Below are 14752 nucleotides of genomic sequence, written 5' to 3'. Positions count from 1 at the left end.
CCTGTGCAAATACAGGGAACTTGGTGACGCATACAGGGAGATTACGATAAACAAAGGCCTTCTTGGGAGCTAAAATTTCAGCTTCGTCGGAGAGTTCAACATTTGATAGGACTTTCGATCAGTCCTCTGGAAGGAGAGAATGGTCTGTCAGACGAATCTTGGAAGCTTCTGGGAGGACCCAGTTTATCAATACGGGGATCTCTTGCGCTGTCCTTTGCTTCCAAAGGCATATTTTTACATTATTGTAGGTAATGTTTGATGATTTTGTTCAGTTGAGGCGAGACCGTTGTATCTAAAAAATTACTAGTTCACCATAGAAGTTTGGTTTGATCACTGATGACTGGTTTTTGAGGCAGTCAGACATTTGGCCAAGGAAGATTTTAAAGATTACCAATTTTCGGGTAAAGATATTTTCCGGGAAGTCGAATGTTTTAACGAAGGTATTATTGAAGATGTCCTATATTTGGTCAAAGGCGCATTGAAAGCAGTCGAATTTTCACCAAGAAAAGTTTTCCAGAAAAAAAAAAAAATGGATTTTTGGAGAAAGTCAGCCTAAGACTGAAACCTTTTGAAGACAGTTCGACCCAGGGCTAGAGGGACTTCGAAGCAACACCTTTTGGAGAACACCTCAACGACTAAGAGTTTCGAAGGTAGTTAAGCATAAGGAGAGAGGTTCTTGAAGGCACTTTTTTTTTTTTTTTTTAGTAGCTCATTTTGCGTGTTGAATGTTTTTCTGTCAATTTCCTTCAGGAATTGAAATTTAAAGATGCTCAATTCTGAAATAAGAATTTCTAGAGGTACTCCGGGGTTGAAGGCATCTTACGATAGGATTTGTTGGATTTTCAAGAAAGTACAGTATGGGGTTGATTTTTGTTAAGCTCACAGGTCTTTGAGACAATTTTAATAAGGTATTGCGGGGTTCTCGACACTGTCCAACTTGACAATGGAGGTTTTTCAAATAGTTCACTTTGGGAATCAGGGCTTTCCAGTGGATTTTAAGTCGAAGTTGAAAGGTCTTCGAGGAACTCCGTCTTCGGGTGGATTTCTTCTGAGGGGTTCTTGGGGAGTTTCAACTTCTGGCTTGTGGGTGGGGATTTTCGGGGGTCATTTTACCAGAAGTTGAGGAGCTTAGTGTAGTGACTTAAGGTAAGAACGCATATTGTATGGCGATTTAGGCTCATGCGTATTTGTATTGGCAATTTAGGCTCAATATTTATGGCAATTTAGGCTCAATATTTCTAGCAATTTAGGCTAAGAAATAATTGTTATATACTTACACTAGCTCCGAAAATATAAAAGAAACTCCCCGACTCGACCGTTCAGGATCCTCGCAACGACATGACTGCGTTCACTCAAGATTTCTTCGCAGATGTCGGACTAAACACAAGGGCATGGCGGTGTACATACACCATCATGAACAAGCGTTTCTATCCACAAGCACATGTACGTATGTATGTATGTATGTATGTATGTATGTATGTATGTACGTGTGGATGTTTGTATACATACTGTATATATATATATTCATATTTATATGATATACTAAATAAATATATATATATGATATACTATATATATATATATATATATATATATATATATACTACATATATTATATATATATATATATATATATATATATAATACATTTATTTTATATATATATATATATATATATATATATATACTACATATATTTTATATATATATGTATATATATATATATATATATATATATACATATATATATATATATGTATATATATATACTGTTGAGACATTCTGACAGGTTGACGTAAACGGAGTAGGAAACACAGGAGTCTTAGTCTTGAGTTTATTCCTGACTAGTTTCGCAAGTATGCTTTTTCAAAGTATACCTGCGAAACTAGTCCGGAATAAACTCAAGACTAAGACTCCTGTGTTTCCAACTCCGCTTACGTATATATATATATATATATATATATATATATATATATACATATATATATATATATATACATATATATATTGTTATGCCAGGATTTCCCAGGGGACGATGATCCCCGAGTATTCTAATTGAGGGCCCCAATATGGCGTAATAAAGTCCGGATTATGAGAGAGGACTTGGGCCCTCAAGTTCTGTGTAATTACCAATCAACTGTTTCTTAAGAACATTCTACTATATTGTTTCAAATAAAGAGCTTAGATTTGCTGGTGTCATGGAATCCATTAAAGGTAATGCCAATGGCCAGCAAGTATTTCCTACTTTCTGGCTGTCGCCAGGTGATTTTATTCAGCTGAGGGGGTAACAACCCCTAAATGATCTGTAAGATCGAGGTTTGAATATTTTTTTTATTCAGAATTTTCTACTAAAGTTTTTTTTTTCGTAATTTCGTTAACAACTTGAAGTTATTTGATTCTTGTGTTTTTGTAGTTTTAACCGCGCCAAATGTCCTTAATTTTGCATTTTTCAAAGTTTGAGTGTTTTATTCAACAGTTAGAGATATATTCATTTGTGTCCTCTTTAAGAATATTACCTTCCGGATTTCCAAACTTTTCAAAACCGAAATTTAAAAGAATAAGTCATGTGATCCAGTCAAGGCTTCTGTTGACTCAAGACACCTTTGACGAGAGGGACCTCTTTCCCCCCCTTTTTTTATCTATTTATTTTTTCCAAGTCTTCCAACCTCCATGGACCCTCCTGGCCACCCCTTCCTCTCCCGTGACCCCTTCTTCCTTCTCCTCCTCCTCCTCCTACTCCTCCTCCTCTTCCTACTCTTCGTCTTCCCTCTTCTCCTCTACCGTGACCTTCTCCTGCTCCTCTTCGTCCTTCTTCTCGTCTTTCCTCTTCTCCTCTACCGTGACCTTTCTCCTCCTCCTCCTCCTCCCCCTCCTATTCCTACTCTTCGTCTTCCCTCTTCTCCTCTACCGTGACCTTTCTCCTGCTCCTCTTCGTCCTTCTTCTCGTCTCTCCTCTTCTCCTCTACCGTGACCTTTCTCCTCCTCCTCTTCGGGTCTATCTGCAAAAACCTAGGAGGAGTTCGAGAATAATCTCTAACCTAACCATACCCCACCTAACTTTAACCCTTAACCCTAACCAAAATATATATATTTTTTAAAGTAAAATATAGTTATCCAAGTACCTGAAGTGATAGGGTATCAGAATATAAATGGTTATGGGAGTCTATATGCAAAACCCTAGGAGGAGTTCTTGAACAAACAAATAAGCAGACAAACTGACAGACAGACAAATGTGTGCAAGGAATTTTATAAATCCATCCTTTTTTAATTTCAATACTATTGTTGATGAGTTTATGTTTTACTGTACTATCATTTTTAAAAACTAGCTTTACGTTAAATCTTTTTAATAACTCTGTGATACTTAACAAATTTACTTGAAATGGTAAAATTAAAACATTATGATAATTGAAAGGTGATTTGGGCTGAGGAGTTAAAAATTATTTCCTTGCAAAATTGAAAGCAATATCAAGGAATTGCTTAGGATATCTTAATTCTAGCCCAATGTTAAAAACATTTCTGATTTCTTCATCAATAAATTCAGGATGGTACAGTAAAACATAAACTCATCAACAATAGTATTGAAATTAAAAAAGGATGCATTTATAAAATTCCTTGCAAAATGTGTAATCAATTTTACATAGGTCAAACTGCCAAACCCTTAAACATTAGAATTGAACAACATAGGAAAAATATTAGGGATGGCAATAATTCGAGTGGTATTTTCAAACATATTGAATTAATTATACATCCAGTTGATTGGGATAATGCCCAGCCAATCTATTATACCAACAACATAATAGCAAGAAATTTAATAGAGTGTAGTTTGAAAATCCATGTGAACAAGTTGTATAGACACGGTAAAGGAAACATGGACTGGAGGTGAAGCTTTATTCCTGACGTTTCGTCTAACGACTTTCTCAAAGGAATGAGCATACTAGAAACATACAGAGATTATAAACCCGCCTTATGGCTCAAGGGGGTGTGCGAACGTATAGCGCTGCGTCCTGATTGGCCCGCTGAGACAGCCAATCACGAAGCGCTATATTAGCTGAAGATTTGGCCCAGGTGAAGCTCCCAGCCTTATTGTTGATATTCGGACGAGTGGTGATGTACGCAGCTTCTATAGATTTTCTGACCTTCTTATCCATACCTTCGTGTAGAATCTCGGCTCGGTTCCATTGTGGGAGGTGCCCAGAATCGTCAACATGCACCACCATTGCGTTGGTGAGTCTATGGTGACGGAGGTCGGCCTTATGCTCCCTGATTCTAGTGTTAAGGCCCCTCTTAGTCTCTCCGTAGTATGCTTTATCGCATGATGTGCATGGGATCTTATATACGACGCTGTCTTCTCTCCCCCTCATCTTAGTCCCGCTTTTTATCATGTCACCAATCTTCGTTCCCGATGTTACGGCTGCTTTAACTTCCGTGCTCCTGAGCATTCTAATAATGTCTCCTACCTTCTCAGAGTTAGGAAGCGCCATGTATGATGTTTTTGTGGTGGCGTTGCCTTCTCTTAACCTGCTTGTGTGGATTATTTCTTCCGCTCTTCGTCTTAAGCTCAGGATTAAGCCCTTGGGGTAGCCAAGCTTCAAGAAGGCCGCGATGATGTATTCGATTTCCTCCTCCAGGAATTCCTCGCTGCATATCCTGTAGGCACGCAGGAAGAAGCCCATGACTACCCCCTTTTTCGTCCTCTCATTGTGTGCCGACAGGTAGTGTATGAAGTCGTCACGGTTCGTAGGCTTTCTGTAAACCCTGAACAGGAGGCCCTCAGTAGTCTTTATTAATAGGGTATCCAGAAACGGAAGCTTTCCCTCTTCTTCCTCTTCTATAGTGAATTGGATCTGCGGATTCACTCTATTTAATTGACTCCTGACGTCATCCAGGTCTGTCCTGTTCGGAGCGATTATAAGAACATCGTCCACGTACCTGAGCCATATTGCTCTCCTTCCTATGATATGAGAGTAGTGGTCCTTCTCTTGGACCTCCATGAAGAGGCAAGCAGCCACGGCACTCAGAGGTGACCCCATTGCAAGGCCACTGTGTTGAAGAAACTCCTCTCCCTCGAAGGTGAATGAACCAAAGTTTACGCACATGGATACCAGCTTCATGAAGTCTCCCCTGGGCAGCGGCAACTCCTCCTCGTCCTTGTTGATGACCACTCTCCACACTGCCTCCAGAGCGCCATCTGTTGGAACTTGTGTGAATAAGGATTTCACATCATAGCTGGCCATTTTCTTGTACCTCATGCTTGTCCCCTTTAATCTGCGTAGCAGGTCCTCTGAATTTCTTAAATGAGATCCACTTATGGATCCCATGGCTTTAGATAGGGGCTTGGCCAAAACCTTCGCTAGTCGGTGGGGGGCACTGCCAATCCCTGATGTGATAGGTCTCATGGGGACCCCTGGTTTGTGGGTCTTGGGAAGACCCCTCATTGTTGGCGGGCGAGGGTCCTCCTCGATTAGGTGTTTTAGTCTGCGTCCCATCTCCGAGCCTCCCAAAATCTTTCTCACCTTACCGTTAAAAATCATAGCTTCCTCCTTGGCGTGACCTGGACGTTTCTTCGTGTACGTGTCTTCATCTTCCAACAATTGCTCCATCTTCCTCACGTAATCTGCTTTGTCCATGATCACGACGCCGCCCCCTTTGTCTGCTTGTGAGATGAAAATGCTGTTGTCCTTACCGAGTTCCTTCAGCGCTGAGATGTATCTTCGCGGGAGGGATCTCGGAGTATTGGCAGAGAGGGCTATGCAGCATGCCGTGACCCCTTGCTTGAATCCCTTCTCGGCCTCGGTGTCCGACCAAATACTGTTTTTTAAGGTGTAGTCCGTAAAGCTCTTGTTACCAATCCCTGTGTCAAACTTGAGACCCAGGGATAAAGCCTCGGTTTCCGTGTCCGTCAAGGGTCTAGTTGACATGTTGTTGATCAAATCCGGTCTCCCCAAAGACTGAAGGAGGAGAATACAGCACAGAAGATGAGGCTCCAGCGAAAATTACAGGTATTGTGTGCGAGCAGCGAATGGAGGAAGGTGGGGAGACCGGATTTGATCAACAACATGTCAACGTTTCTTCGTGTACGTGTCTTCATCTTCCAACAATTGCTCCATCTTCCTCACGTAATCTGCTTTGTCCATGATCACGACGCCGCCCCCTTTGTCTGCTTGTGAGATGAAAATGCTGTTGTCCTTACCGAGTTCCTTCAGCGCTGAGATGTATCTTCGCGGGAGGGATCTCGGAGTATTGGCAGAGAGGGCTATGCAGCATGCCGTGACCCCTTGCTTGAATCCCTTCTCGGCCTCGGTGTCCGACCAAATACTGTTTTTTAAGGTGTAGTCCGTAAAGCTCTTGTTACCAATCCCTGTGTCAAACTTGAGACCCAGGGATAAAGCCTCGGTTTCCGTGTCCGTCAAGGGTCTAGTTGACATGTTGTTGATCAAATCCGGTCTCCCCAAAGACTGAAGGAGGAGAATACAGCACAGAAGATGAGGCTCCAGCGAAAATTACAGGTATTGTGTGCGAGCAGCGAATGGAGGAAGGTGGGGAGACCGGATTTGATCAACAACATGTCAACTAGACCCTTGACGGACACGGAAACCGAGGCTTTATCCCTGGGTCTCAAGTTTGACACAGGGATTGGTAACAAGAGCTTTACGGACTACACCTTAAAAAACAGTATTTGGTCGGACACCGAGGCCGAGAAGGGATTCAAGCAAGGGGTCACGGCATGCTGCATAGCCCTCTCTGCCAATACTCCGAGATCCCTCCCGCGAAGATACATCTCAGCGCTGAAGGAACTCGGTAAGGACAACAGCATTTTCATCTCACAAGCAGACAAAGGGGGCGGCGTCGTGATCATGGACAAAGCAGATTACGTGAGGAAGATGGAGCAATTGTTGGAAGATGAAGACACGTACACGAAGAAACGTTGACATGTTGTTGATCAAATCCGGTCTCCCCACCTTCCTCCATTCGCTGCTCGCACACAATACCTGTAATTTTCGCTGGAGCCTCATCTTCTGTGCTGTATTCTCCTCCTTCAGTCTTTGGGGAGACCGGATTTGATCAACAACATGTCAACTAGACCCTTGACGGACACGGAAACCGAGGCTTTATCCCTGGGTCTCAAGTTTGACACAGGGATTGGTAACAAGAGCTTTACGGACTACACCTTAAAAAACAGTATTTGGTCGGACACCGAGGCCGAGAAGGGATTCAAGCAAGGGGTCACGGCATGCTGCATAGCCCTCTCTGCCAATACTCCGAGATCCCTCCCGCGAAGATACATCTCAGCGCTGAAGGAACTCGGTAAGGACAACAGCATTTTCATCTCACAAGCAGACAAAGGGGGCGGCGTCGTGATCATGGACAAAGCAGATTACGTGAGGAAGATGGAGCAATTGTTGGAAGATGAAGACACGTACACGAAGAAACGTCCAGGTCACGCCAAGGAGGAAGCTATGATTTTTAACGGTAAGGTGAGAAAGATTTTGGGAGGCTCGGAGATGGGACGCAGACTAAAACACCTAATCGAGGAGGACCCTCGCCCGCCAACAATGAGGGGTCTTCCCAAGACCCACAAACCAGGGGTCCCCATGAGACCTATCACATCAGGGATTGGCAGTGCCCCCCACCGACTAGCGAAGGTTTTGGCCAAGCCCCTATCTAAAGCCATGGGATCCATAAGTGGATCTCATTTAAGAAATTCAGAGGACCTGCTACGCAGATTAAAGGGGACAAGCATGAGGTACAAGAAAATGGCCAGCTATGATGTGAAATCCTTATTCACACAAGTTCCAACAGATGGCGCTCTGGAGGCAGTGTGGAGAGTGGTCATCAACAAGGACGAGGAGGAGTTGCCGCTGCCCAGGGGAGACTTCATGAAGCTGGTATCCATGTGCGTAAACTTTGGTTCATTCACCTTCGAGGGAGAGGAGTTTCTTCAACACAGTGGCCTTGCAATGGGGTCACCTCTGAGTGCCGTGGCTGCTTGCCTCTTCATGGAGGTCCAAGAGAAGGACCACTACTCTCATATCATAGGAAGGAGAGCAATATGGCTCAGGTACGTGGACGATGTTCTTATAATCGCTCCGAACAGGACAGACCTGGATGACGTCAGGAGTCAATTAAATAGAGTGAATCCGCAGATCCAATTCACTATAGAAGAGGAAGAAGAGGGAAAGCTTCCGTTTCTGGATACCCTATTAATAAAGACTACTGAGGGCCTCCTGTTCAGGGTTTACAGAAAGCCTACGAACCGTGACGACTTCATACACTACCTGTCGGCACACAATGAGAGGACGAAAAAGGGGGTAGTCATGGGCTTCTTCCTGCGTGCCTACAGGATATGCAGCGAGGAATTCCTGGAGGAGGAAATCGAATACATCATCGCGGCCTTCTTGAAGCTTGGCTACCCCAAGGGCTTAATCCTGAGCTTAAGACGAAGAGCGGAAGAAATAATCCACACAAGCAGGTTAAGAGAAGGCAACGCCACCACAAAAACATCATACATGGCGGGACAGTCCATGTTTCCTTTACCGTGTCTATACAGAGTGTAGTTTGATTCATACCACCAGTAATCAAAATACCAACCTACACAAAGGCTTATACAAACTTGATAATTTTATTTGTCAAGAAATTAGTAAGATGATATCAGGTAAATTATAACCCATCTACAATGTGACCCTTGGCGACTGTGACCTGATGTCGCCCCACCATCATAAGTTAATTGACAATGACCTTCCGCCCTCCAGGGGGTCATTGGCCGCCACCCTTATTCAAACTGTCCTTGTTCCTTTGTTTCATGTATATATTATCTATGCATTTCTATTATTTTGTACTTGTTGCACTGAAGATGTAATATACGAAAGCGCTCTGCTTCGTTAGTTTCCTTTTTCCAAGTGGTCTACTTTGCATAAGTGAACACACGTACCCGTGTTCTTATTGCTTTTTTTAAAGGGATATATATGCTAAGGTACTAAGATAAGAGAGAGGGTGGAGGGTGTGGAGTGTATTCAGTGATGGAATGGGTGGAAATGATTTTATGCCTTTTCCTTTTTGGCCACCTCCCTTGTAAGGGGGAAAAAGCCTTGGGATATGTATATACTGTATATGTATATATATTTACATATATGTATATACATATATATATATATATATATATTATATATATAGTATATTATATATATTTCATATATATATACTACATATATATATATATATATATATATATAAACTACACACATATATACATATATATATTATATACATATATATATACTACATATATATATATATATATATATATATATATATATATATACATATATTATATATATAGTATATTGTATATATAATATCCCCTGAATGATCTGTAAGATCGAGGTTTCAATATTTTTTGTATTCAGAATTTTCTACTATTTTTTTCATAATATCGTTAACAACTTGAAGTTATTTGATTCTTGTGTTTTGTAGTTTTAACCACGCGAAATGTCCTTAATTTTGTATTTTTCAAAATCTGAGTGTTTTATTCAACAGTAGAGATATCTTCATTTGTGTCCTCTTTAAGAATATTACCTTCCGGATTTCCAAACTTTTCAAAACCGACAGACGGCAATGTCTGGCCAACGTCTTCAAGGTTTACGAAGATGGTGTCTCGCAGAAGCCCGTCAGAAACGGTGGAAATATGATTCAGCATAAATGTGGCGCTTGCTCCTACTTTAGTGCCCAAATTTCGAAGTACATTTCTTACTTGAGAAGATGAACTCTCGAAGAACGCTCGCCGAGTTCGTGGCACTGACATCAATGCCAAACGGAAGATGGTACCAAATCCAAGTACAAGAAGACACACGTTCCAGAAGAAGAGGATGTGGAAGAAGTACCTATGGTACAGCATGGTGTTGTCTGTACACGTAAAGTGCTTTGTGTTGTCTCCAATGATTTTCATTTCAGGGACGATAGAGCTCCTGAATTCTATTGGGAATATATCAGGAGAACTGACGGTCTCCGTAAAGCCAGTGAAGTTTTTCAAAATGTCCATCTCGTGAGCAAAGTACCTCCCCTGGAAAACGAAACCCAATAAGAACATCGCGCAACTGACGACGAGCAGCTGGACCAGTTCCACGACGATGTTGTCGAAGTAAACTCTGCTGAACTGGTCCAGCCTCACGTTTCTGAAGGTGTCTTTGTCGATCTTCAAAGTACGAGGATCCTTGGTGTATCTTTTGAAGTATCCAGTAATCATTGGAGGCAAAAGAGGAGAGTACAATGCCGAGAGGATCAACATAATAGTCAGAATGTATTTGTGGTGCAAGAGATAAACCTTGTCATTCTCACTTTCAATATATGGGAACCATGTGATGTATTCTCCATATTTGTCCATATCTTCATTGATGTCTTTATCTCTATTATACAAATACTTCCACACAGGCTTCTCAGAGATGATTCCCACGACGACCAAGTAAACGCTGATGGTGAAATAGGTTAGTGTGCAGAAGTGTGCAAAGTATGATCGATGTTTATATTCGGCGAGGTTCTTCTTGAAAGTCTTCCACATGCTTCCCGCTTTGCGGGTGGCGGAGCGAGCTGCTCTCCGAAGATCGGCGAAGTCGTCAGACTGGTCCATCGAAGTGTGTTCTTGAAGACTCCAGGTCAAAGTCCTCTGGCCATAGAAAACGGGTCTGGGCATTCCTAGACAGAAAGGAGGGAACTCAGATGTCTTATACACACATACATACAAACATACATATATACATACACACACACACACACATAAAGTTACACACACACATACACACGCACACACACACACACACACACACACACACAATGGGACAATGGAAAAACAAGAGGACACGAAAAGAAACTCAAAAAAGCTAATTCCACAAGAGATCTGAAAAAAATATCTTCCCGCACAGAGTGATAGATACTTGGAACAAATTAGACAAAGAAACAGTGTGTTCAAACACTATTCAAGATATTAAGAAAAAACCTGATGCTGAGAGATACAAAGACGGGAAACAACGAGCATATCTCCCTTCCCGTATAATACAACTAGGTAAACACATACATACAAACGATTACAAAGGCGGAGCATACCAACAGGAGACCTTTAGGTCCATATCTAGGTCGGATGCGAAAAAATCATAATAATAGTAAAATAATAAATAGAAAACTATGATAATGTAAATAACAAATAAAATACATAAATAAATGCATAGGTATAGTTAAATAATAAACAAACAGGTAAATAGTAAATAATAATAAATTGACATATAACTAATAATAAATGAAAATCAGACAAACAAAAGATAACAAAATAAAAACAAATAATATAAAATAAATTATAATCATTACAGCATTTTGTTTAAGTGTTTATCTAAATTATTCTTAAATTTTCGAACTGAACTACATTTCACTACTTGTGCAGGAAGTTTATTCCATTCATTAACTACACGGTTGGCAAAGTTGTTTCTACCTACTTCCAAATTGAATCTATTTCCGTACAGTTTGAGACCATTGTTTCTTGTCTGATTCTCATTCAATGTGAAAATTTGGTCACTTTTGATGTTGTCAATTCCCTTTAAAATCTTAAAGACCTGTATTAAGTCACCTCTGAGTCTACGCTTTTTTAGGGAAAAGAGATTCATATGTTTTAGTCTATTTTCGTATGATTTATTTTTGATATTTGGAATCAGTTTTGTGGCTCTCCGTTGTACTTTTTCCAGTCTGTCAATGTCTTTAATGAGATTCGGTGACCATTCGTAAACAGCATATTCCAAATGTGGACGAACTAGCGATCTATATAGCTTGTTAATGAGTGATGGACTTTTGAAGTCAAAAGATCGCGCAGTCAGTCCTAGAATCTTATTTGCTTTCTCAGAGGCTGAAATACACTGCTTGGATGATTTGAGGTCGTTACTGATAATTACTCCGAGATCTCTTTCACTATCCACTTTTGTTAACGATTTACCAAATAACTTATAATCGTACCTACTGTTATTTTTACCTATGTGCATTACCTTGCATTTATTTGTATTAAATTTCATTAGCCATTTTTCAGACCATTGCTGTAATTGATCTAAATCTTCTTGAATATCTAATTGGTTTGAGTGATCATTTGCCGCTCCGCACAGTTTTGTATCATCAGCAAATTTGGAAAAAGTAGATTTTAGTCCATGGTCTATATCATTTATATATACTATGAATAGAAGTGGCCCAAGAACGGAGCCCTGAGGAACTCCATTCGTAAGATTTTTCCATCTAGAAGATTTCCATTTAAAACAACTCTCTGTTTTCGACCATTCAAGCAATTACTAGTACAACCTAATAGGCTACCACTTATTCCGTGTAAAGCTAATTTAGTAAGTAGTCTTTCATGTGGGACGGTATCAAAAACTTTTGCAAAGTCTAGATACACACACACACACACACACTTACACACACACACACACACACACACACACACACACACACACACACACGAGTATACTGGGATTGTGCCCTCCCCGGCCGAAGTTCCCCCTCCCGTCCCTCTGAAGAAAGAATAGGGAAATTTAAAAGAAGAATAAGTCATGGGATCCAGTCAAGGCTTCTGTTGACTCAAGACACCTTTGACGAGAGGGACCTCCCCCCCCCCGGTTTTTATTTATTTATTTATTTTTTCCAAATCCGCCAACCTCCATGGACCCTCCTGGCCACCCCTTCCTCTCCCGTGACCCCTTCCTCCTCCTCCTACTCCTCTTCCTACTCTTCGTCTTCCTATTTCTCCTCTACCGTGACCTTTCTCCTCCTCCTCCTCCCCCTCCTCTTCCTACTCTTCGTCTTCCTTCTTCGTCTCTACCATAACCTTTCTCCTCCTCCTCCTCGTCCTTCTTCTCGTCTTTCCTCTTCTCCTCTACCGTGACATTTCTCCTCCTCCTCTTCGGGTCTATCTGCAAAAACCTAGGAGGAGTTCATGAATAATCTCTAACCTAACCATACCCCACCTAACTTTAACCCTTAACCCTAACCAAAATATATATATTTTTTGAAAATGAAATATAGTTATCCAAGTACCTGAAGTGATAGGGTATCAGAATATATATGGTTATGGGAGTCTATATGCAAATCCCTAGGAGGAGTTCTTGAACAAACAAATAAGCAGACAAACTGACAGACAGACAAATGAAAGATAAGGAGGAGAAAGGTCACGGTAGGGGAGAAGAAGGAAGACGAAGAGTAGGAGGAGGAGGAGGAGGAGGAGGAAGGGGTCACGGGAGAGGAAGGGGTGGCCAGGAGGGTCCATGGAGGCTGGCGGACATGGAAAAAATAAATAAATAAAAAAAAAAGGGGAGGGGCGAGGTCCCTCTCGTCAAAGGTGTCTTGAGTCAGCAGAAGCTTTGACTGGATCACATGACTTATTCTTCTTTTAAATTTCCCTATTCTTTCTTCAGAGGGACGGGAGGGGGAACTTCGGCCGGGGAAGGCACAATCCCAATGTACTCGTGTGTGTGTGTGTGTGTGTGTGTGTGTGTGTGTGTGTGTGTGTGTGTGTGTGTGTGTGTGTGTGTGTGTGTGTGTGTGTGTGTGTGTGTGTGTGTGTGTGTGTGTGTGTGTGTGTGTGTGTGTGTGTGTGTGTGTGTGTGTGTTTACCTAGTTGTATTATACGGGAAGGGAGCTATGCTCGTGATGACCCGTCTTTGTATCTCTCAGCATCAAGTTTTTTCTTAAAATCTTGAATAGTGTTTGCACACACTGTTTCTTTGTCTAATTTGTTCCAAGTATCTATCACTCTGTGCGGGAAGATATTTTTTTCAGATCTCTTATGTAATTATCTTATTTGAGTTTCTTTTCGTGTCCTCTTGTTTTCCCATTGTCCTATTTGTGTGTGTGTGTGTGTGTGTGTGTGTGTGTGTGTGTGTGTGTGTGTGTGTATATATAACTTTATGTGTGTGTAAGTGTATGTATATATGTATATTTGTATGTATGTGTGTATAGGACATCTGAGTTCCCTCCTTTCTGTCTAAGAATGGCCAGAGGACTTTGACATGGAGTCTTCAAGAACACACTTCGATGGACCAGTCTGACGACTTCGGCGATCTTCGGAGAGCAGCTCGCGCCGCCACCCGCGCAGCGGGAAAGATATGGAAGACTTTCAAGAAGAATCTCGCCGAATATAAACATCGATCATACTTTGCACACTTCTGCACGATAACCTATTTCACCATCACCGTTTACTTGGTCGTCGTGGGAATCATCTCTGAGAAGCCTGTCTGGAAGTATTTCTATAATAGAGATAAAGACATCAATGAAGATATGGACAAATATGGAGAATACATCACATGGTTCCCATATATTGAAAGTGAGAATGGCAAGGTTTATCTCTTGCACTACAAATATATTCTCACTTCTATGTTGATCCTCTCGGCATTGTACTCTCCTCTTTTGCCTCCAATGATTACTGGATACTTCAAAAGATACACCAACGATCCTCGTACTTTGAAGATCGACAAAGACACCTTCAGAAACGTGAGCCTGGACCAGTTCAGCAGAGTTTACTTCGACAACATCGTCGTGGAACTGGTCCAGCTCTTCGTCGTCAGTTGCGCGATGTTCTTTTTGCATTTCGTTTTCCAGGGGAGATACTTTGCTCACGAGATGGACATTTTCCAAAGCTTCATTGGCTTTACGGAGACCGTCAGTTCTCCTGATATATTCCCAATAGAGTTCAGGAGCTCTATCGTCCCAGAAATGAGAATCATTGGAGACAACACAA

The 14752-nt window shown here is 41.4% G+C and overlaps 2 protein-coding genes across 2 annotated transcripts; one reads left to right on the top strand and one right to left on the bottom strand.

Moving 5' to 3' along the window:
- Positions 1 to 2469: 2469 nt before the first annotated feature.
- On the bottom strand, positions 2470 to 5918 carry LOC143023964 (uncharacterized). Its single transcript, XM_076182633.1, has 2 exons — positions 5172 to 5918; positions 2470 to 2532 (listed from the first exon to the last, which is right to left on the bottom strand). Exons 1-2 carry the CDS (start codon positions 5916 to 5918, stop codon positions 2470 to 2472), a joined length of 810 nt encoding a protein of 269 aa, XP_076038748.1.
- A 1152-nt stretch (positions 5919 to 7070) lies between these two features.
- LOC143023963 (uncharacterized) lies at positions 7071 to 9477 on the top strand. The gene is made up of 2 exons (XM_076182632.1): positions 7071 to 7817; positions 9472 to 9477. The coding sequence occupies exons 1-2, from the start codon at positions 7071 to 7073 to the stop codon at positions 9475 to 9477; spliced, it is 753 nt and encodes a 250-aa protein (XP_076038747.1).
- The last annotated feature ends 5275 nt before the right edge of the window (positions 9478 to 14752 follow it).

This window comes from Oratosquilla oratoria, unplaced genomic scaffold (genome assembly GCF_046742065.1).
Source record: "Oratosquilla oratoria isolate Oo_2021 unplaced genomic scaffold, ASM4674206v1 SCAFFOLD73, whole genome shotgun sequence".
NCBI classification, from domain to species: Eukaryota; Metazoa; Arthropoda; class Malacostraca; order Stomatopoda; family Squillidae; genus Oratosquilla; species Oratosquilla oratoria.
The sequence above is the reverse complement of the archived record's forward strand: the minus strand, read 5'-3'. Positions and strand labels throughout refer to the sequence as shown.

What these genes read in the sequence shown, in the direction of transcription:
- LOC143023964 (XM_076182633.1), bottom strand. Translation starts at nt 5,918, where the DNA reads ATGTCAACTAGACCCTTGACGGACACGGAAACCGAGGCTTTATCCCTG. An exon ending in CAGATGGCGCTCTGGAGGCA is followed by an intron (nt 2,533 to 5,171) that starts GTGTGGAGAGTG and finishes GGTTTTGAAAAG; the next exon opens with TTTGGAAATCCGGAAGGTAA.
- LOC143023963 (XM_076182632.1), top strand. Translation starts at nt 7,071, where the DNA reads ATGTCAACTAGACCCTTGACGGACACGGAAACCGAGGCTTTATCCCTG.